Consider the following 23,074-nt stretch of genomic DNA (forward strand, 5'->3'; position numbering starts at 1 on the left):
TCTTTGCAGCATCCTTAAACACGGGTGAGGTCCCGGAGGACTGGAGAATTGCTAATGTTGTCCCCTTGTTTAAAAAGGGTAGCAGGGAAAATCCAGGTAATTATAGACCGGTGAGCCTGATGTCAGTGGTAGGGAAGCTGCTGGAGAAGATACTGAGGGATAGGATCTATTCCCATTTGGAAGAAAATGGGCTTATCAGTGACAGGCAACATGGTTTTGTGCAGGGAAGGTCATGCCTTACCAACTTAATAGAATTCTTTGAGGAAGTGACAAAGTTGATTGATGAGGGAAGGGCTGTAGATGTCATATACATGGACTTCAGTAAGGCGTTTGATAAGGTTCCCCATGGTAGGCTGATGGAGAAAGTGAAGTCGCATGGGGTCCAGGGTGTACTAGCTAGATGGATAAAGAACTGGCTGGGCAACAGGAGACAGAGAGTAGCAGTGGAAGGGAGATTCTCAAAATGGAGACGTGTGACCAGTGGTGTTCCACAGGGATCCGTGCTGGGACCACTGTTGTTTGTGATATACATCAATGATTTGGTGGAAAGTATAGGTGGTCTGATTAGCAAGTTTGCACACGACACTAAGATTGGTGGAGTAGCATATAGTGAAGGGGACTGTCAGAGAATACAGCAGAATATAAATAGATTGGAGAGTTGGGCAGAAAAATGGCAGATGGAGTTCAATCAGGGCAAATGCGAAGTGATGCATTTTGGAAGATCCAAAATGGTTCACCAGGATGTTGCCTGGTATGGCGGGCGCTAGCTATGAAGAGAGGTTGAGCAGATTAGGATTATTTTCATTAGAAAGACGGAGGTTGAGGGGGGACCTGATTGAGGTGTACAAAATCATGAGAGGTATAGACAGGGTGGATAGCAAGAAGCTTTTTCCCAGAGTGGGGGATTCAATTACTAGGGGTCACGAGTTCAAAGTGAGAGGGGAAAAGTTTAGGGGGGATATGCGTGGAAAGTCCTTTACGCAGAGGGTGGTGGGTGCCTGGAACGCGTTGCCAGCGGATGTGGTAGACGCGGGTACAATAGCGTCTTTTAAGATGTATCTAGACAGATACATGAATGGGCAGGAAGCAAAGAGATACAGACCCTTAGAAAATAGGTGACATGTTTAGATAGAGGATCTGGATCGGCGCAGGCTTGGAGGGCCGAAGGGCCTGTTCCTGTGCTGTAATTTTCTTTGTTCTTTGTTGTTCAAAGTGTAATTTTCTGCTGGCTCGTAATAGAGTGGCAAAATTACCAAGATTCTGAGTTTGAGGTTCATGATCCTGGAAAGTTTTTATTATGTGAAAGATTCAAATGTTACTGTAAGGCCATCAGAGTTTACATGTTCTATTAAAATCATTGCTTCTGATTTGTCATGCTGGATGAGCAGAAATTTCCTTCAGTTAAATATTTGGAAGTCCAAAGCTATTGTCTTCGGTCCCCCCCACAAACTCCGTTCCCTAGTCACCGGTTCCATCTGTTCCCCGGCCATTGTCTGAGGCTGAATCAGACTGTTCTCAACCTTGGTGTCCCATTTAACCCTGAGCTGAGCTTTCAAACCAATATCCTCTCCATCAGCAAGACTGCCTACTTCCACCTCTGTAGTATCACCCATCTGCACCCCTCCCTTAGTCCATTGGCTCTCTTGGCCAGCCTTGTATCTTCCACTCTCCGTAAACTACAACTCATCCAAAACACTGCTGCCCGTAGTCTAACTCTCACCAAGTCCCACTCAACCATCACCCCTGTGCTTGCTGACCTACATTGGCTCCTGGTCCAGCAACGCCTTTAAGACTCTCATCCTTCTGTTCAAATCCATCCATGATCGCCCCTCTCCCTATCTCTGTTCCCTCTTCCAACCTGATAAGCATCCCTACCTCCCCGCACCCCATCACCCCCGCGATCTCTGTGCTTCTCCAATTCTGGTCTCTTGTGCAATACATATTCCATCACCTCATTATTGGCGGCCGTGCTTTCAACTGTCTAGGTCCTAGGTTCTGGAATTTCCTCCCTAAGCCTGTCTGCCTTGCCACCTCTTTCTCCTTTAACACACTTGCTAAAGCATACCTCTTTGACCAAGCTTTTGGTGACTTGTCCTAAACATGCCTTGGTGTCAAATTTTGCTGAATACCAGTCCTGTGAAGTGCTATGGCACCTCTTACAACATTAAAGGTGCTATATAAATGCAATTTGTTGTTGTAAAATGTAACACATTGTTTTGTTTTACATGGAAGCTCAGAGATGATTCGCAAAAGAAGATTCTGACGGATGACGATCCAAAGGGAATGGTGTTAGAAAGATCAGGAATTGGAGTGGAACAGTGTTTGACAGAGATTGCTTTTAGTGAACCATGGAATACAGGGGCCAGGACATCATCCAGTAAAAGTAAGCCGTGTGATTTAAAATAGGAACAAACTTTCTTCTAGGACCAAATCTCTTACTCTTGCAGTTTTTCATAAATGATAATATGAAAAACCAAGATCTGAGTTACATTCCAACAAATGTCCATAAAGTTGCAAGTGGGCTGTTTTTAAAAATATATTTGACATACTTTTATTTTACATACTTGTATCTCATTTAAATTTTATTGCGTTGCCGAATTTGAGGTTTTATTAATTGCAAGTATTTATTTGTTGAAAGTGTTCCAGTTGTTTCAGAGCAGTGCCATACATTAGCATTACATCAACCAATGCCATCATCTGGTAGGACGTGGGTTCATACCCATAGGGGACAAGTGGGAAGTCCGTCACCTTGCCACTGCTACTCTATGTACAGGAGAAATGAGGTGCAAGGAAGGAAGAAAGGAAAGAAAATCAGAGGGCAAGTCACCCTGACAAGATCTCTTGAACCTCTTGACAGATGGTAATGAATTGGCATTGGCAGAGATTTTGGAGCAGGCTGACTGCCTATGCTATTGGATGGCACTTGAGAATCAAAGTGGGGGAGGAGAGCATTTTTAAATTGGGGCAGAGGGTAAATAAATACGCAAATCAGTATCTGTGATTTTGCGAGTCTTTGCTGGTGGTAGACCAGCATCTGTGGCAAAGAAGATCTGCAGGCAGAGGAAGGCTGCATGGTGGCCACTCAAGTCACATTTTAATGTAATTATGGCAGTTATATCCCACACTAAATTTAACCTTGCCCTATAGACTCCACCCCTGGTACTCACCTAACCCATATAAAATGGGTAATGAAGAATTCACTGGCCAGGGCTCCTGAAATTGAATTCTTAGAGATTTGTGTTGGAGAATTTGATGCTAAAGGGCTGGATTTTATTCCGACGGCGGGGGTCCCGACTGTGGACCGGAAGGTGGGGGAGACCCCACCTCGGCTCTCTGTTGGACCCCCCCTGCTATTTAACAGAGGGCAGGCAATTAACTGCCTGCCGTCGGGGATGTTGTCCCTTTAAGGGACGACCTCCTGCCTCCGGAGCTGCCGGCCAATTGGAGGGCCCGCAACTCTGCAAACTGAGAGCATCACCAAGAGCAGTGGCCATCACTGATACTGCAGGAGGCTCTGCAGAGTCGAAGAGTGATAAAGATCCCGGGAGAGGAACATACAAATTAGGAGCAGGAGTAGGCCACTCGGCCCCGAGAGCCTGCTCTGCCATTCAACAAGATCATGGCTGATCTGACTGTAACCTCAGCTCCACATTCCCGCCTACCCTTGATAACCTTTCACCTCCTTGCTTATCAAGAATCTGTCTACCTCTGTCTTAAAAATATTCAAAGATTCTGCTTCCGCCACCTTTTGAGGAAGAGAGTTCTAAAGACTCACAACTCGCTGACAGAAAATATTACTCCTCATCTCTGTCTTAAATGGGCGACCCTTTATTTTTAAACAGTAACACCTAATTCTAGATTCTCCCACAAGGGGAAACATCTTTTCCACATCCACCTTGTCAAGACCCCTCAGGACCTTATTTACTTCATGCAAGTTGCCTCTTACTCTTCTAAAATCCACCGGATACAAGCCTAACCTGTCCAACCTTTCCTCATAAGACAACCCGCCCATTGTAGATATTAGTCTAGTAAACCTTCTCTGAACTGCTTCCAACACATTTACATCTTAAATAAGGAGACTAATATTGTACACAGTACTCCAGATGTGGTCTCACCAATGCCCTGTATAACTGAAGCATAACCTCCCTACTTTTGTATTCAATTCCCCTCGCAATAAACAATGACATTCTATTAGCGTTCCTAATTATGTGCTGTACCTGCATACTAACCTTTTGCGATTCATGCATTAGGACACCCAGATCCCTCTGCATCTCAGAGCTTTGCAATCTCTCACCATTTAGATAATTTGCTTCTTTTTTATTCTTCCTGCCAAAATGGACAATTTCACATTTTCCCACATTATACTCCATTTGCCAAATCTTTGCCCACTCACTTAACCCATTGCAGTCGGCTGATTAAAAGTTAATGCTTCCCATACCAGCAGTGCTGCCCTACTAGTTCCTCAAATAATAATATGGTAGACGTAGAGACGATGTTTCCACTCGTGGGGGAGACCAAAACTAGGGGCCATAAATATAAGATAGTCACTAATAAATCCAATAGGGAATTCAGGAGAAACCTCTTTACCCAGCGAGCAGTGAGAATGTGGAACTCGCTACCAGATGGAGTAGTTGAGACGAATAGCATAGACGTAGTTAAAGGGAAGCTAGATAAACACACAAGGAAGAAAGGAATAGGAGGTTATGTTGATAAGGTGCGATGAAGTAGAGTGGGAGGATGCTCGTGTGGAGCATAAACACTGGCATGGACCAGTTGGGCCAATTGGCCTATTTCTGTGCTGGAAATTGTGTGTAATTTTCTATGTATTTAATTCTGGAAATTAGTAATCAGTTTTACTAACAATTTCAGAGAACCTCTATTAAAATATGGTCCATTCTATAGTTTTGACAATTTATGAAAAAACAATTATTTTCATAAGAACATACATAGAAACAAGGAGTAGGCCATTCGGCCCTTCGAGCCTGCACCGCCATTCAATATGATCATGTCTTCTGCCTCAACCCCATTTTCCTGCCTGCTCGCCATATGCCTTGATTCCCTGAGAGATCAAAAATCTATCTATCTATCTATCCAGCCTTGGATATACTCGATGAGGGAGCATCTACAACGCTTGGGGGTAGAGAATTCCAAAGATTCATAACCCTCTGAGTGAAGAAATCTCTCCTCATTGCAGTCTTAAATAATGGACCTCTTATCCCCTTAACAGCCATGAGGCTGTTCTCCATGTTCTAGATTCCTCAGCCAGGGGAAACAACCTCTCAGTGTCCACCCTGTCAAGCTCTTTCAGAATCTTGAATGTTTCAATGAGATCACCTCTCATCCTTCTAAACGCTAGAGAATATAGGCCCAGTTTACTCAGCCTTTCATCAGAGGACAACCCTCTCATTCCAGAGGAAGCAATCTAGTAAATCTTCACTGTACTGTCTCCAAGGTAAATATATCCATATTTTTGGAGACCAAAACTGGTCTCACCAAAGCCCTATACAATGGTAGCAAGACTTCCTTGTTCTTATACTCCAATCCCCTTGCAGTAAAGGCCAACATCCCATTTGCCTTCCTAATTGCTTGCTGTACTTGTATGCTAACTTTCTGTGTTTCTTGTACGAGTACACCCAAGTCTCTCTGAACAACAACATTTAAAAGTTTCGCACCTTTTAAAAGCTATTCTGCTTTTCTGCTCTTATTACCAAAGTGAATAATCTCACACTTCCTCACATTATATTCCATCTGCCACTTCGTAGCCCTTAACCGGTCTATACCTCTTTGGAGCCTCTTTGTGTCCTCCTCAGAGCTTACATTCCCAACCTAATTTTGTATCATCAGCAAAATTAGATATATTGGGCAGGGTTCTTAATGAGTTTTTTGTCTCTGCCTTTACAGAGGAGAGGGTTGATGCAGACATTGTAGTTAAAGAGAAGGAGTGTGAAATACTAGATAAGATAAACATAACGAGAGAGGAAGTGCTTGAGGGCCTGACATCCCTGAAAGTGGATAAATTGCTAAGACCAGATGTTTTGCATCCCAGGCTATTAAAGGAAGCCAGGGAGGAAATAGCGGATCCGCTAAGGATCATCTTCAAATCATCTTCAGATCCTCACTAGATATAGGCAAGGTACCAGATGATTAGAGGTCTGCGAACATTGTTCCATTGTTTAAAAAGGGTGCGAGGGATAAGCCAGGTAGTTATAGGCCAGTCAGTTGGGCGGCACAGTGGCGCAGTGGTTAGCACCGCAGCCTCACAGCTCCAGCGACCCAGGTTCAATTCTGGGTACTGCCTGTGTGGAGTTTGCAAGTTCTCCCTGTGTCTGCGTGGGTTTCCTCCGGGTGCTCCGGTTTCCTCCCACAAGCCAAAGACTTGCAGGTTGACAGGTAAATTGGCCATTAGCAATTGCCCCTAGTATAGGTAGGTGGTAGGGAAATATAGGGACAGGTGGGGATGTGGTAGGAATATGGAATTAGTGTAGGATTAGTATAAATGGGTGGTTGATGGTCGGCACAGACTCGGTGGGCCGAAGGGCCTGTTTCAGTGCTGTATCTCTAAACATAAACTAAACAGTCTGGCCTCGGTGGTGGGTAAATTGTTAGAATCTATTCTGAGGGACAGGATTAGAAAGACGCGGATTAATCAGGGATAATCAGCATGGATTTGTTAAGGGAAGGTCATGTCTTACTAACATGATTGAGTTTTTTGAGAAAGTAACAAGGAAGATTGATGAGGGTTGTGCAGTGGATGTGGTTTACATGGATTTTAGTAAGGCATTTGACAAGGTCCCACATGGCAGACTGGTCAGTAAAATGAAAGCCCATGGGATACAGGAGAAGGTGGCAGGTTGGATCCAGAATTGGCTCAGGGACAGGAAACGAAAAGTAGTAGTCGACGGATGTTTTTGTGAATTGAAAGCTGTTTCCAGTGGCGTTCCACAGAGCTCAGTGTTGGCTCCCTTGCTGTTTGTGGTATATATTAATGCTTTGGACAAATGTGGGAGGCATGATTGGGAAGTTTGCTGATGACACAAAAATTGGCCGTGTAGTTAATAGTGGGGAGGAGAGTCGTATATTCCAGAATGATATCAATGGTTTGATTGAGTGGGCAGAAAAGTGGCAAATGGAATTCAATCCAGAGAAGTGTGAGGTGATGCATTTGGGTAGGGCAAATAAAGCAAGGGAATATACAATAAACAGGAGGATATTGAGAGGGCTAGAAGAAGTGAGAGACCTTGGAGTGCATGTCCACAGGTCCCTGAAGGTGGAAGGACAGATAGACAGAGTGGTGAAGAAGGCATATGGATTGCTTTCCTTTACTGGCCGAGGTATAGAGTACAAAAGCAAGGGTGATGCTGGAGCTGTATAGAGCGTTGCTTACGCCACAGCTGGAGTATTGTGTGCAGTTCTGGTCACCACATTACAGGACGGACATAATTGCTCTGGAGAGAGTGCAGAGGAGATTTACAAGAATGTTGCCAGGACTTGGAAGTTGCAGCTATGAGGAAAGATTGGATAGGCTAGGGTTGTTTTCCCTGGAATTGAGGAGGCTGTGGGGTGACTTAATAGAGGTGTACAAAATTATGAGGGGTCTAGATAGAGTAGACAGGAAGAACCTGTTTCCCCTGGCGGGGAGATCGGTTACCAGGGGACACAGATTTAAGGTGATTGGTAGAAAGATTAGAGGGGACACGAGGAAAATCTTTTTCACCCAGAGGGTGGTGGGTGTCTGGAATTCATTGCCAGGATTAGTGGTGGAGGCAGAGACCCCCAAGGTGCTGTAACCTACAGGGCTGTGGACCAGGTGCTGCAAGGTGGGATTAGTTTGGGTGGATAGCTTACTCGGCTGGCGCAGACACGACCGGCTGAATGGCCTCCTTCTGTGCTGTATTTGGTTCTTTGTTATTTAGAGATACAGCACTGAAACAGGCTTTTCTGCCCACTGAGTCTGTGCCGACCAAGAACCACCCATTTATACTAACCCTGCAGTAATCCCATATTCCCTACCACCTACCTACACTAGGGGCAATTTACAATGGCCAATTTACCTATCACCTGCAAGTCTTTGGCTGTGGGAGGAAACCGGAGCACCTGGCGAAACCCACGCGGTCACAGGGAGAACTTGCAAACTCCACACAGGCAGTACCCAGAATTGAACCCGGGTCCCTGGAGCTGTGAGGCTGCGGTGCTAACCACTGTGCTGCCACTGTTCTATTACTCACGGTCTCTTCATCCAGTTTATCAATATAGATTGTAAATAGCTGAGGCCCTAGCACCGATCCTTGCAGCATTCCACTAGTTACAGCCTGCCAACGTGAAAAACGCTCCATTCTGCTTCCTGTCTCCTTCCATGCTAATATATTACCACCAACTCCAGGAGCCATTTTCTTTCATATTAACCTTTTATGTGGGACCTTATTGAATGCCTTTTGGAAATCCAAGTATATTACACCTACTGGTGCCCCTTTATCTACATCCTCAAAAAACTCTTAATAAATTTGTCAAACTTGATTTCCTTTTCGTAAAACCATGTTGACTTTGTCTGATCATACCACGGGCTGAATTTTATCAGCGGGCCATGCTGTGCGGCGGCGCACTGTGAAAGCAGCGGCCTTCCGACACAGAAGCGCCGCCCAAACCCCCGCGATATTACGTGCAGGGGCTCATATAAATAGAGGGGGGGCGGAGCAGCCGCCCCTGCTGACGCATCCCCGGCAATGGCATCCGGCGCCACTGCGCAGGTGCCGGCGCCATTTTTAAAGGGCTTCAAGCCCTTAGAGGATATTTAAATGATTAAAGGGACCGGATCTTTAATAATTTAAATAAAGCTTTGTCCACACCTGCAATCCTCTCTCCCACCGCGTCTCCCCCCCCCACCCCTACCCCCAATGCATCTGCAGTTATTTTTTTGGCCTATCCCATCCAAAAAAAATTAATTAGCAATAACGACCTTTCCCCACCAAACTTTATTCCCTTTGACCCTAAACCCCTTCCCACCATCCCCACACCCAATGAAAAAGGTTTTCCAGGCTTCCCCCCGCCACCTCCTGCCCTGATAATTTTAGTCCTCCACCCTCCCCACCAGTGCCTCGCTTCAGAATTCCATACGGAGTTCCGAAGGCATGCGAGATGTGATCAGTGGCGGTAAAATCGGCGAGGGACGGCCACCGGTGGCAGGTAAGTTCATTTGCATTTAATTACCGCTTTTTAAAGTATCTAGATGAAGGCCCCGCCGCCAAGCGGCAGGGGTAGCCGCACCAAGGTCCCCCCACCGACGGTAATATGCGGCGGGCCCTTCTTGACATCGGGGTTGAGGCAGGCCTCTCCCCGCAGAATTTTACCGCCCCCCCACCCCCCCCAATAACCCAGGGAATCGAGGGTTTGGTAAAATTCAGCCCATTGATTGTCCAAGTGCATTCTTAAGACTTCCTAAATAATAAGTATCAGCATCGTCCTGACTACTGATGTCAGTCTAACTGGCCTGTAGTTTCCTGTTTTCTCTCTCTCTCCTATTTTGAATAGCAGTGTTACATTTGCTTACTTCCAATCCACTGGGACTGTTTGAGAATCCAGGGAACTGTGAAACATCATAACCATTATCTCTGCAGCTACCTCTTTTAGAACCCTAGAATGTAGGCCACCAGGTCCTGGGGATTTGTCAGCTACCAGTCACTTAAGTTTCTCCAATACTTTTCTGTGCTGATATTAATTACCTTAAGTTCCTCTCTCTTATTAGCTGCTTGGTTATCCTCTGTTTCTGGTAAATAATTTCGGTCTTCTACTGTGAAGATAGACAGAAAGGGCTGGGTTTTAAGAACGCACTGCCAATCTTGGCGTTGAGCTCAAGAATGGACTGCACACCAAAGGGCCACCACAGTCTCCCGTGCAGTGGCTCATTAAGTGGCCGGGGCGACCCACCCCTCCCCAATCATGTGGAGGGTGCAGGCTGTTAGTTGCCGACAATGGCGTCAGCTGCCTGTGCGCAGGCGCCGGCGCCCTTTTTAAAGAGCAGTCAGCGCTGCTGGCACATTTAAATTTTTAAAGACGTAACCCCCCAAAATTAAATTAAATTAATTAATAATGTCCTTTTCCCACCCACCCACCCCCCCCACCCATAGCAATTACAGTAACTATTTGCCCTTCTCCCCCCACAAAACACTTAACTTTTACATCTGACCTTTCCCCCACCCTCCCCCGCTCCAAAACTGCTTAAAGTTTAAAGGTCAATCCTTCCCATCATCCCCTATACCCATTACATTTATTTGACTCCCCTCCTCCCCCCGCACTGAAAATCTTACCTCCTAACCCCCTCCCCACCAGTGTGGCGCCGAGTTTCCCCGGACGGAGATTTGAAGGCGCAGGAGTGCTGGCCATCGCGGCGTGTCTTCAAGATCGCTGGTAAGTCTATTTAAATGTATTCATTTTATTGATTTGGATATTTTAATTGAGGTCCAGTCGCCCAATGACGGGGGGGCCGCACGGAGCCTCGCCGCCGCTTGGAGGATCGGGCCAGGCCCTCACAGCGTCGAGGTCTGTGGCGGGCCTCATCTGGAGCCATCTTCAGCACCGCCCCCCCCCTGCCAAGGAACCCGACACCTAGGGGAGAATAAAATCCAGCCTAAAATATTTGTTCAATGTCTCTGCCATTTCCTCATTCACCATGATAACTTTTCTTGTCTCTGCCTCTAAGGGACCAAAGTTTATTGTAGCTACTCTCCTTTTTATATACTTGCAAAAGCTCTTACAGTTCGTTTCTTTACGCCAAGCTAGTTTGCTCTCATTCTAGTTTTTTCCCTTTCTATCAATTTTTTAGTCGCCCCTTGCTGATTTTTAAAACTCCCTCATTCCTCAGGCTTACTACTATTCTTTGCAATATTATAAACCTCTTCTTTTAATCTAATACTATCCTTAACTTCCCAAATAAGCCACAGATGGATTTTTCTCGCTGTGTTTTTTTTAATGGAACCTATTTTGGTTGAATATTTTGAATAATTTCTATAAATATTTCCTACTGTTAATTTACCACCATACCTTACTAATTAATCTAGCCTCATTACATAATACTAGATCTACTAGATCAGATTACTGTCAGAATTGTATTAATACAATTGGTATTAAACCGCTTTCTCGTCCAGATTTCAGGCTATAAGAATTCGTTTAATCTCTTCCAATATGCACACAACACAGGATTTGATTACAGTCATTTTATTTAAAAGACACAGAATATTGGACACAGCACATGATTGGTGATGTAGTCACAAACTCCTCAGATATCCCTGCGCCTGTTGTTTAGAGAGTTTGGGCAAGTGGAAAGAAAAGATTCCATCTTAAATATAAACTAAGTTCTCTAAACCAAGTGCAGTTGCAGCTTTTTTGGAGCACCATTGTTTGGGAAGGGATAAATGTATTCTAAAGGAAGATCTAAAAGATGAGATAGTACAAATTAGTGTATTAGAATGGGAATTTTTTTTTCAGGTGTTCATTTATGTGTTGTAACTGTTTGCTATATCCCTCTTATTGGAATGCCCTAAATTGCTGTGGGGTTTTCCCAACTCCTGCCATAACGTCAGCACAAGATTGGCAGAAACAGCAACAACTTCACAGAATCACAGAATTGTTACAGTGCAGAAGGGGTCCATTTGGCCCATCATGCCCGCACTGGCTCTCTGAATGAGCAAGTCATCTACTGCCATTCCCCCGCTTTCTCCCCGTAACCCTGCACATTCTTCCTTTTCATATAACAGTCTAATTCTCTTTTGAATGCCTCAATTGAACCTGCCTCCACCACACTCTCAGGCAGTGCATCCCAGACCTTAACCACTCACTGCATGAAAAAGATTTTCCTCATGCTGCTTTTGCTTCTTTTGACAATTACTTTAAATCTGTGCCCTCTCATTCTTGATCCTTTCATTTGTGGGAACAGTTTCTCTCTATCTACTCTGTTCAGACCCCTCATGATTCTGAATGCCTCGATCAAATCTCCTCTCAGCCTTCCCTTTTCCAAGAAAAACAGTTCCAACTTCTCCAATCTATCTTCATAACTGAAGTTCCTCATCCCTGGCAGCATTCTCGTGAATCTTTTCTGCACTTTGTCCAATGCCTTCCCACCTTCCCATCTTTCCTAAAGTGTGACGTACAGAACTGGAAGCAGTACTCCAGCTGAGGCGGAAATAACATCTTATACAAGTTCAACATAACTTCCTTGCTCTTGTATTCTATGCCCTATTAATAAAGCCCAGGATACTGTATGCTTTATTAACCACGCTCTCAACTTGTCCTGCCATCTTCAATGACTTATACACATATATTCCCAAGACCCTCTGCTCCTGCACCCTCTTTAAAATTGTACCTTTTATTTTATATTTTCTGTCCATTTTCATCCTACCAAAATGAATCACTTCACATTTCTCTGCATTGACCTTCGTCTGCCACTTCTCCGCCCGTTCCACCAACTTGTCCTTTTGAAATTCTGCACTATCCTCACAGTTCACAATGTTTCCAAGTTTTGTATCAGCTGCATATTTTGAAATTGTGCCCTGTACACCAAGGTCTAGGTAATTAATATATATCAGGAAGAGCAAAGATCCCAACACTGACCCCTGGGGAACACCACTACAAACCTTCCTCCAGCTCGAAAAACATCCAATAACCACTACTCTCTGTTTACATCCATTAACCACGACTCTCTGTTTTATCATTAACCACTACTCTCTGTTTCAACTCACATTTAAACGTTGGAAAATGTTTCAAGGCACTTCACAGGAACATAATCAGACAAAAGTTGAAATCCTGAAGAAGCAGCATTATCAGCAATTTTCTGCCATTAGCACTTTTTCTTTGCTCTCCTGCCCGACAGCCTCTGTGCAAGTTCCAAGTGCAGATGTGTAGTGGAGTGTATACGTGAGAACATGGTTTAGTTCCACTTTTAGTTAATTTTTTTTTACCCTGAACTCATGACTCTTAATAGATTCTGTCCCATCTACTGTCTTGCTCTCTCTGAGCTCACATTGTCCATGCTTCATTCTATTCTTCTGAGCTCACATTGTCCATGCTTCATCCTACTCTGACCAAATTTGACCACCCAATTTCCCTTCCGAGGCCCCATGTTAGCATATATTGTTAACGGTTCCCTCTCCTCAGGCAGTGTCACCCTCTCGTTCAAATGTGCCATCACAACGCCTCTCTTCAAAAAACCCACCCTTGACCCATCTGTCCTTGTAAACTAATGCCCCATCTCCAACCTCCCTTTCCTCTCCATAGTGACAAATAACATTCTTTTTGACTGTGACCAGCATAAACTATCCCTCCTCATCCTTCTCGACCTATCTGCAGCCTTCAACATAATTGACCATATCATCCACCAATGCCAGTCTACTGTCATTCAGCTGAGTGGAACTGCACTCACCTGGCTCCATTCTTATCTATCCAGTCATAGCCAGGGAATCACCTGCAAATTGCTTCTCTTTCGGCCTCCGCCTCATTACCTCTGGTGTTCCCCAAGGATCTGTCTTTGGCCCCCTCCTATTTCTTATCTTCATGCTGGACTTTGATCTGAAAATATAGTGTCAGTTTCCACATGTACACTGATCACACACAGCTCTACCTCATCACCACCTCGCTCAACTCCTCCACTGTCTCTAAATTGTCGACTCCTTGTCCAACTTCCATTACTGGATGAGCAGAAAATTCCTCCAACTAAATATTGGGAAGCCTAAAGCCATTGTCTTCGGTCCCTGCCACAAACTCTATTCCCGAGCTACTGATTCCATCCCTCTCCCTGTCTGAGACTGAAACAGACTGTTTGCAACCTTGGTGTCACATTTGACTCCGAGATGAGCTACTGACCACCTATCCATCGCATCACTAAGACCCTCTATTTCCACCTTCGTAACATCACCCAACTTGGCCCCTGCCTCAGCTCACCTGTTGCTGAAACACTTATTCATGCCTTTGTTACCTCTGGACCTGACTGTTCCAGCGCACTCCTGGCTGGCCCGCATGTTCTACCCTCTGTAAACTTGAATCATCCAAACCTTTGCAGCCAAGTCCCACTCACCCCTGTGACCACTTACCTACATTGGCTCCCAGTTAAGCCGTGCCTCAATTTTAAAATTCTCATCCTTGTTTTCAAGTTCCTCCATGGCCTTTCCCCTGCCTATCTCTGTAATCTCCTCCAGCCCTACAACCCTCCGAGATATCTGCGTCCAACCAATTCTGGCCTCTTGAGCATCCCCGATTTTAATTGGTGCACCATTGGTGGCTGTGCCTTCAGCTGCCAAGACCCTAATCTCTGAAATTCCCTCTCTAAGCCTGTCTACCTCTCTATCTTTCTCTCTTCCTTTAAGATGATGTTACCTAGGCTGGAGCATTTCAGGCACGAAGAGAGACTGAAAAGGCTAGGGTTGTTTTCCTTAGAACAGAGAAGGATGAGGGGGGACATGATTAAGGTATACAAAATTATGAGGGGCATGGATAGGTTAGATAGGAAGAGACTTTTTCCCTTAGCGGAGGGGTCAGTATCCAGGGGGCATAGATTTAAGGTAAAGGGCAGGAGGTTTAGAGGGGATTTGAGGAAAACATTTTTCACCCAGAGGGTGGTTGGAATCTGGGACACACTGCCTGAAGGGGTGGTAGAGGCAGGAACCCTCACAACATTTAAGAAGTATTTAGATGAGCACTTGAAACGCCATAGCATGCAAGGCTACGGGCCAAGTGCTGGAAAATGGGACTAGAATAGTTAGGTGCTTGATGGCCGGCACAGACACGATGGGCCGAAGGGCCTGTTTCTGTGCTGTATGACTCTAAGATACTTGTTAAAACCTACTTCTTTGACTAAGCTTTTGGTCATTTGCCCTGATATCTCTATATGTGGCTTCGTGTCAAATTTTGTTTGAGAACGCTCCTATGAAGCAGCTTGGGACATTTTACTACATTAAAGGCTCTGTGTAAATGCATGTTGTTGTTAGTTTTGTTTGCCCAAAATATACTCACTTCTCAACTGCTAAAATGGTAACATATGCCTATCGCGCAATTGAAGATTTTGAAATTGACAGTAGAGGGTGGGGCAGCGATTGGGTCAGAGGTAAGGGGGGGACCATATTTATTTTCTCCTGGCACCAGTAGCCTGTATTTGAAATAGCTCTTGTGGCCATTTCAGTTGATGATATATCTGTGCAGTGTAGTCTATACGATTACAACAATCCTGTAGGCTGTTCTGATTATTGGAAATCCATGGGCTGAATGTTTTCAGCACTCCGCGGCGGCACGCTGTGAAGACATGCCACCAAGCCCCTGCAATATTAGGCACGGGGGCTCATTTAAATGGAGGGGGTGGAGCGTCTGCCCCCGATGACGTAGAGGGGGCAGCCTCTTGTCCCTGGTAACGGTGTCCGGCGCCACCGTGCAGGCGCTGGCGCCATTTTTAAAGGGCTTCAAGTCCTTCTGTGACATTTAAATTTTTAAAGGTCCGGGTCTCCGGGAAATAAAAACAAAATTTTAATACAACATTAAATCCCGTCTCCCACCCCCGATGCATAATCTATATATAAATTGTCCTCTGCCCCCAAAAAAAACTTATTTATATCCCGAACTTCCCCCCCGAACTTTATTCCCTTTGACCCTTTCCCATCATTCCCACACCCATTGAAAAAGGTTTACCATGCTTTCCCCTGCCACCCCCCTCACCACCCTGATAATTTTATTCCTCCCCCTTCCCCACCAGTGTCTCGCCTCGGAACTCCATACGGAATTCCGAAGGCACGCAAGTTGCAATCGGCAGCCATAAAATCGGCATGGGAGGTCCGCCGCTGGCAGGTATGTTCATTAGAATTTGGATTATCCTCATTTTAATATTGTAATGAAGGCCCTGACGCTTGGCGGAGGGGAGGGGGCCACACTGAGACCTTGCCGCCACCGCTAATATCCGGCGGGGCCTTCTCGGCGTCGTGGGTTGTGGCAGGCCGCTCCCGCTATCATTTTACGGGCCTCCCCGTCACAACCCACGGCGTCCAGGGGCTGGTAAAATTCAGCCCCATGTCTTTAACCCCAGTCTTCCACCTTGTCATTCTGCGTCACTATAATAATTTCATCAGTTAATTTTTTTGTCTTTCCTTCAATTTCTTCTGCAGTTTCTGGTCCTAAAATTTCCTGAGTTCCAAGTCCCAATTTCTTCTCCTGTTGAACACTTGCTCTAGATCTTAACCTTTCTCCTCTGGTTTCTAACTCCAACTCCCAAATTTGATTCTCACAACCTGCAGCTCCAAGTCCTGACCTTTCCCACATGCCACCTCCTCAGGGTCCTGAGCTCTTCCCATTCTTGGCCTATTCTTTTGTTTGGACAACATTGTGTTAGTGGAGGAAATTACGAATTAACAAATGAAGATTCCAGAATACCTGGAAAATATCATCTCATCATTAGTGTGGTAAACTAGAGGCTGAATTTTACAGACCACCCGACGTCGGGGGTCGTGGCAGGAAGGCCCGGCCCGATATTGCCAGCGGCGGCGAGGCCTCGTGGCGGCTCCGCCCCCCCACCACTCGGCGGCAGGAGCCAAATTTAAATATTTAAATTAATTTAAATTAACAAATAAATGACATACCCACTTCTGCTGTCCGTTCCCGAGTGATATTGGTGCCAGTGGCCGACACTCCTGCGCCTTCGGGTCCCCATCCAGGGATCCGAGGCGGAACACTGGTTGGGAGGGGGGAGCAGGTAAGTTTTTCAGTGCGGGAGTGGGGGAACGGGGTAAAACTAATATCATTGGTGCTGGGGATGGTGGGAAGGGGTAAAGATAAAAGTTTATGAACTTTAGGGGGGGAAGGTCAGGTGGGCAGGGGAAGTGTTTTGAGGGGGAGAAGAGGGCAAGTAGTTAATTACATGGTTATTGGGGTATGGGAGAGGGGCAAATTGAATGTTTTAAAAAAAAATTTCCAACATCTCTCTATAAAAATTTAAATTATATGGAAGGGCTCGAAGCCCTTTAAAAATGGCGTCAGCACCTGCGCAAAGGCTGCTGACGCCTTTGACAGAAACGGACTGTCCGCCCCCTCCATGCCATCGGGAGGGCGGTCCACCCTGGCCATTTAAATGAGCTGCCACATTTAATATGGTGCCGGCTCCGCGAAGTGCAGGTTGCCGTTGTTTACGTCCGCCGCCGAATGTGACAGCCGCAACATGAATTTCAGCCCTAGAAGTGTAACTGCTAATTAAATAATAGTAGAACTATTGATTGTGATCAAGATTCATTCAATTTCGGTGGACACTAGTGAGTTCAATTTTATATACCTTGAAATAGAAATTGTTTTAATAATCTAATTTACATCACAGCTAAACTGAGGAATTGAATTTGATTCTATACCATTTATACTCATGTTTGCTTGAACCACATTGTGTGCCAAATATTATCAAATCAGTTTGAAGCAAACAAACAGAATTCCATCTATTAATATCGGTGTCATTTAAATGCATTTGCTTCAAGACCTGTTTTAAAGCACTCTTAGGAGGGGAGCTCCATTTTATTCAACCTCCAAGTAAATTCAATTTTTAGCCCATTCAGTGTCGGGTGGCGTCAAACAAACAATAATATATACATCATAAATAGGGCTATGCAAACCATCCCCCACCACCACCTGCCTCACCGAGGGCTGCTCCCAGCAAGACAGGCGATCTGAAATAGTTACCATATTGGACGTACTGCCTGTGGAGACACAACCAGCTCTGGTAGCTCACCCCACTTATTCGGATGAAATCTGAAGACTAATATCCATTGATCCTCAGGTTTCTTGCTTCGAATACATGTTGCTTTCATAGCGCTGAGTCTGGGCAGGGAAATAGGCCCAGACTGATTACTATCCTAAACTCTCCCAGATCTCACACTCACCCAGATGGTTTGCTGCCTGCCACAACCCTGCCTGCCTGACTCCAACCAGGTATTAAAATCTTGTGAATTCAATGGTGTCACATCTGTTTCACAGTCATGAAATGGGTGCCTGATCATCTAAAATGGCAGGCCGGGTGAGCTCAATAGAAGCTGGAAGTGTACTGCCAGCCATATTGTATCAGGCTGCGATGTAGGCATCCAGGATGCATGCCAGCCTATTGAGAACAATGGAATAAGATATTCAAATTAAGCTCCTAAACCTGTTTTAGGATTCTTTTCTCAATATTGATCTATTTCAGCACCTGACCCACCATGTGATAAATTCATTCAGCAACTCATGGGACTTCAGGCAGGAAGGGCCCTTCAGCAGTGTTATTTAAAAGGCTCATCCATTACTTGTATGTCGTTGCTGGTTTGTCATTTGACGCTGCTGGTTAATGTCAGGGCAACTATTTGGTCTTTTTCTGACTCTGAAAACTTAATTCTGACTGCTGTGAAAATTTTGCTAGTGCTGCACTGTTTTTGCTGCCTTCACAACAGTTGTATCACAGTCATGGGTGATCTGCTAGGACTGCCTTTGGGGCAATGTAATTTCTAGTCTATAATCTTTTAATCTTAATGCTGTGAAGTAGATCCATGAAATCTTGGAGTGAAGATTTTTTAACTTTTTTTGCGGTGGGAGTGGTTATAAAGTAATTTTGCAGCATTGAGTATTGTTCAAAAACACAGGCCAAACCACTGTCCTGATCTTCAAAAAACTTTCTGCTTTTGTCTTTAGTCAGCAGAGTCCTTTAAAGGAGTTTAATTAGGGTTTCCTGTTTTCAATGCTTACATTTTTCCTCTTTTTGGTTGTTATTTTTACCTTTTCATTTGCAGCAAATTCAATCCTTAATCAGCACTTTCATTTTGTATTGTTATCAAAAGTCACCATAACATTGGGTAAAAGCCAAAAACCTTATAGGTTAGCCTCATATTAGGGAAAGCAGGGGTTTGCAATCTGAGAGAGTCATTTGGGCATGGTGGAGCAGAGAACTGGGATTTCGTCCTTGAGTTGAGTGTGCAAATTTTATTCTGCTGCATCAGTTTTTATTCTACTGATCTACCATACCACAATTTAATTTTATAATAAGAATACATCCATAATATCGCAAAATCGTAATTTTCTTCAGCAATCAAAAACTTTTAGTAGAAGGGATAATTTTATTGGGTTTCATCAGATTGTCCTCAAAACTGGGAAACATAAACATGCTGCATGACAAATTATTCTGTGGACAATAGTTAATCTCAAATACTTTCTTTTGGATTTATCACAGATAATGGATTCACTTTAGATTGTGCCAAAACAGAGAAGAAGAAAATGAAAGCCAGAAGAGAAACTTGATGCTGCCTTTTTATTTGTGCAAATGGTTCGGGTTTTTAACTCTGATATCGTCACCAGTTACTGCTAAATTAGCTACAAGCGTTCCACTGCAGGAAGCATTGCACTAAGTCCATAAAATGAACAAAGGGACAAAACAGTAGGAAACTCTGGTCTAGTGATGGAAGCCACAGAGAAAAATAAAAGGAGTTGTTGAAGCCAAGTGCTTATTGTTACTGAGAGGTGAAATTCTGCCACAAAAGGGATGTATTTCCTACATTCTTTGTAGATTTTTCTATTTTAGCACAACATGGAATGCAAAGTTGCTTCGCCAGTTCCAAGCAGCCTCGATTTATGGCAGTATAGAAACAGGCTAGACATCATTGTTTTTTATTTAAATGTTGCACATTTAATTGCAATCCATTTAAAACTGTCCGTGTTCACTTCATATACACAGGAAAATGATTTGTGTCTATTTGTGAAACTGTACTTTAAAATTAACCATGGCTGCCTGTCTGTGTCTTAAATCATACTACCAGTTTCTTGCAGGTCGGATCGTACAGATTAAGAGGTAGTTTCTCTCGACAGTGTTGAGGTGTACATACGGAGTTGCCTGTCATTTGTCCACTGTCAGCTCATAGCAATATTATATCACTTCAGGTATTACTCAGTAACCTTGCTTGTCCAGATTTAGTATTTAAATACTATAATTTTGCATCTTTTGAGATGAAAATGCCTAATTCTTTTTTGCAAAATGTGCAGGAGAGCCATAGAACCCCAACCTACCCAACATGTTTTGTACCTTTTCTTTAGTGGTGCCAATGCTTTCAGACTTTGTTTTTTGACACAATCCTTACTTTCATCTTTAAAAGTGCTCAGTATCAGTCAGACTGATTTATTTGTAAACCCTGCATCGAACGAAAAGTAAATAATCCCCAAAATTAAAATTGATATTAAAGACTAAGATTATCTGATCAGTTGATAAATTCAATTGAATGCTACTAATAGGAAACCTTCCACTGCAACAGAAGAGAATCCTTGGATTGGCATTATAGTTATTGACCTAAATAGCATTAAAGACAGATATTTCCAAGAAATGTGCTCATTTTAAAACATTTTTGCTGTAAACCCAATCAGGGTTGCTGTACAAATGTAGCAGTGTAAGAATTAGCTGAATTAGGGCCTTTGAAAAGATCAATTTTTTTGCATAATTTTGTTGCTCTGAATTGTTACATTTCAAGATGCAACATGAGAATTTTCACAAACTATGAGCATGTCATAGGCACTAAGCCTTACAATATAATTGCCTTCTGAAATCTAAAGTCTGTTTAAGTGAAGTTTTTAAATTAATAGTTTGCATTATTTTCTAGTTTCATCTAATGTGTTTACACTGAATGAACCATTGCACAGTAATATACAAATAGTGTGATCACCTGTGAGATGTGACAAGCTAAAAAAAAATTATTGTTTAAACTAAAGGGATTTACAGTTTACCTGCTGTGACAGAATCTGATATCAAAACCTGAGTCGGTGTTATCAAAGCATGAAAAAGTCAACAAGTAATCCAACAGAATTGACTATATGGAGGCAAGAGCACACACAACAAATTATCTTACAGAAAGTAAATCAGCACTTGTGACTTCCCTAGGTGTACACCTTGTGTATTATTTGCTAGAGTATTCAATATTAGACATAATCCTGTGTAAGATAGGGGTGAATTTCCAGTTTTATTTGGAAGAAAAATTAGTTAAAGGGCAATTTGAAATAAAGGCAACATAGTATTTTATGTACATAGCTTACTGATTAACAGACAACCGATACCTCCTAAACCAGTATCCTTAAATATAGCATTTACTATTTGCAAAGAGCTAAACTATCCGGATTTATGAAGGTGTTTGCTGCAGTTGCTCACCCGTTACATTTTTTTTAACTATCAGTGATAAACCCATGCAAGGTTCTGAATGTTCCAGCTGCATGAAAGATTTTTTTTTTCCAGCTATACAAAAATACAACTTTTTAACTGGTCATGTGGTGGCCACATTAGCCTTAATGATGACATAACAGTTTTATAGAAGAAGATTTAACAGTTTTCACTAGTGTTCTTGTAAGACAGTATTTCTTTCCTTTTTATAAGTCTTGGAGTGCTTTATTTCCTACCCCTCCCCAACAGCAACAGTTTAGATAGAATTATGATGTACTTCTGTGATACTTTTCTTTCAAAATATCATCTAACTTCAAGTCTGCTGTGAAGTTTTATGCCTGTTTTACATTTAGCTGAGTAATTGGCTTTTTTTAATAAACATATTGAGCTGCAAAGATAATTTGCTACATCAATTAATATTAAATTAAATTTGAAATGCTATTGTAGCAAATAATGAAAACAGTTTAGTTAGGACTGTCAAAAAGTGTTTTACTCAAACCTATATGTAACCGTAAAATCCAGTGTATGTGTTGTTTCTCTGTTCTAGTTACTGGTTTAGTAACAGAACGGTTGCAAAATGAACCAATAAATAAGTCATTCCCTTATAGCTTGGGAAACTTTAAAACTTGCAGGAATTTGCAACACATCTGATTTTACGGTAGGTTTATGCTGGACAGAATTGTTTAACAAGGGAATTACATTTTTACGATAGTTAAATTACTTTTGACTTTAATATTTGAATTCTGGATTTCTGAAGCTTACTGATTTCCTACTTGTAAAATGCTGAACAGTCATTTGGTTAAAGGTAGTCTAGAAATAAGTTGCTGGTCTTTTGATAATATGGACAATTTTTTCAGTACAAGTCTGCATTACTGTATATTATGTTTGCACTTTATTGTAGAGTTTGTGCGATACTTTTAGTTTGTGTTATATAATGAATGTTCTATGTTTCAACAATCAATGTAACAAAACCATTTGTTAAAAAAAAGTATTTATCATGAGGTCAATACGTTACACAATGGGGAATAGTGGAACACACATTTTATCCTTTCCGTAAGATAGACCTGCATTTCATGAAGGTCTTTAAAAGGATAATAAAAAAAACTTCATGATAGTAAACCACGTGTGTGGTGTTATCATTGTGTTATGTTAATTTATGTAAAATAATTGTTTTAACAAACCTTTTACAATACTTTTGGAAGTATTTCTCAAATTTGCATTACATATATAGCTGTGAAAGCGGTATTTGTACAGTGGCTTTGTGATTTGTGATACAGTGAATATGGTGAAGGTGTTCTCAGCATATACTGGTAAATATTTGATAATTTTTTAATGTTTGATCATTTTTTAATATGTAAAGAGGGTGATATTTTACCTGACAGCTGATATTAAAAGTCTCATCTATTTCACTATTTTGTTAGAGCTACATAAACTGCTTTTCAGAACTACATTTGAAACAATTTTCACCAGACATCAGTTGGCCTACTCAGGCTATGTTTAACAACCATCTGAGCTATGTAGTGTGCCTTTCAAATATATTCCTCAGACCAGTGATGACCCCCAGATTCAATCCTTGATCTGTGCTAAGTTAACTGATCTCAACCAAGATGATGGTAGGGGCACTACAGTTAACCTTTCAGCCAGGGTTACCACACTTCATCGTTGCTGGAAATATATCTTGTGGAAGTCTGGTGATGAAAGAATCAGGCTCAACTGTGATGCCTCCTGTGGTCAAATCACCTTCCTACACTCTAAGCTGACATTTGAAAAATGGCCACTTAGGCAAAGTGCAGAGGGCTGCTGATGCCCTTGGAACTGTATTTCCGAGTGAGAAGAGGAAAACAAATTGACAGCAAGAATTTACTCTTGCACGTTTTCATCAATGAACTACACGAAAATTTTATCAACTGTTTT

The 23,074-nt window shown here is 43.0% G+C and overlaps 1 protein-coding gene across 2 annotated transcripts in view; it reads left to right on the forward strand.

The window, feature by feature from the left end:
- The window catches only part of LOC137357287 (protein LYRIC-like), a 119,953-nt gene extending 97,384 nt beyond the window's left edge, over nt 1-22,569 (forward strand). For both annotated transcript variants that reach the window (XM_068023516.1, XM_068023524.1), the window contains 2 exons: nt 2,233-2,383; nt 19,196-22,569. In XM_068023516.1, the coding sequence (XP_067879617.1) occupies nt 2,233-2,383; nt 19,196-19,263 (219 nt within the window). In that variant the 3' untranslated portion in view covers nt 19,264-22,569. The remainder of the gene's footprint in view (nt 1-2,232; nt 2,384-19,195) is intronic.
- The last annotated feature ends 505 nt before the right edge of the window (nt 22,570-23,074 follow it).

Source organism: Heterodontus francisci, chromosome 3, assembly GCF_036365525.1.
Source record: "Heterodontus francisci isolate sHetFra1 chromosome 3, sHetFra1.hap1, whole genome shotgun sequence".
Classification (NCBI taxonomy): domain Eukaryota; kingdom Metazoa; phylum Chordata; class Chondrichthyes; order Heterodontiformes; family Heterodontidae; genus Heterodontus; species Heterodontus francisci.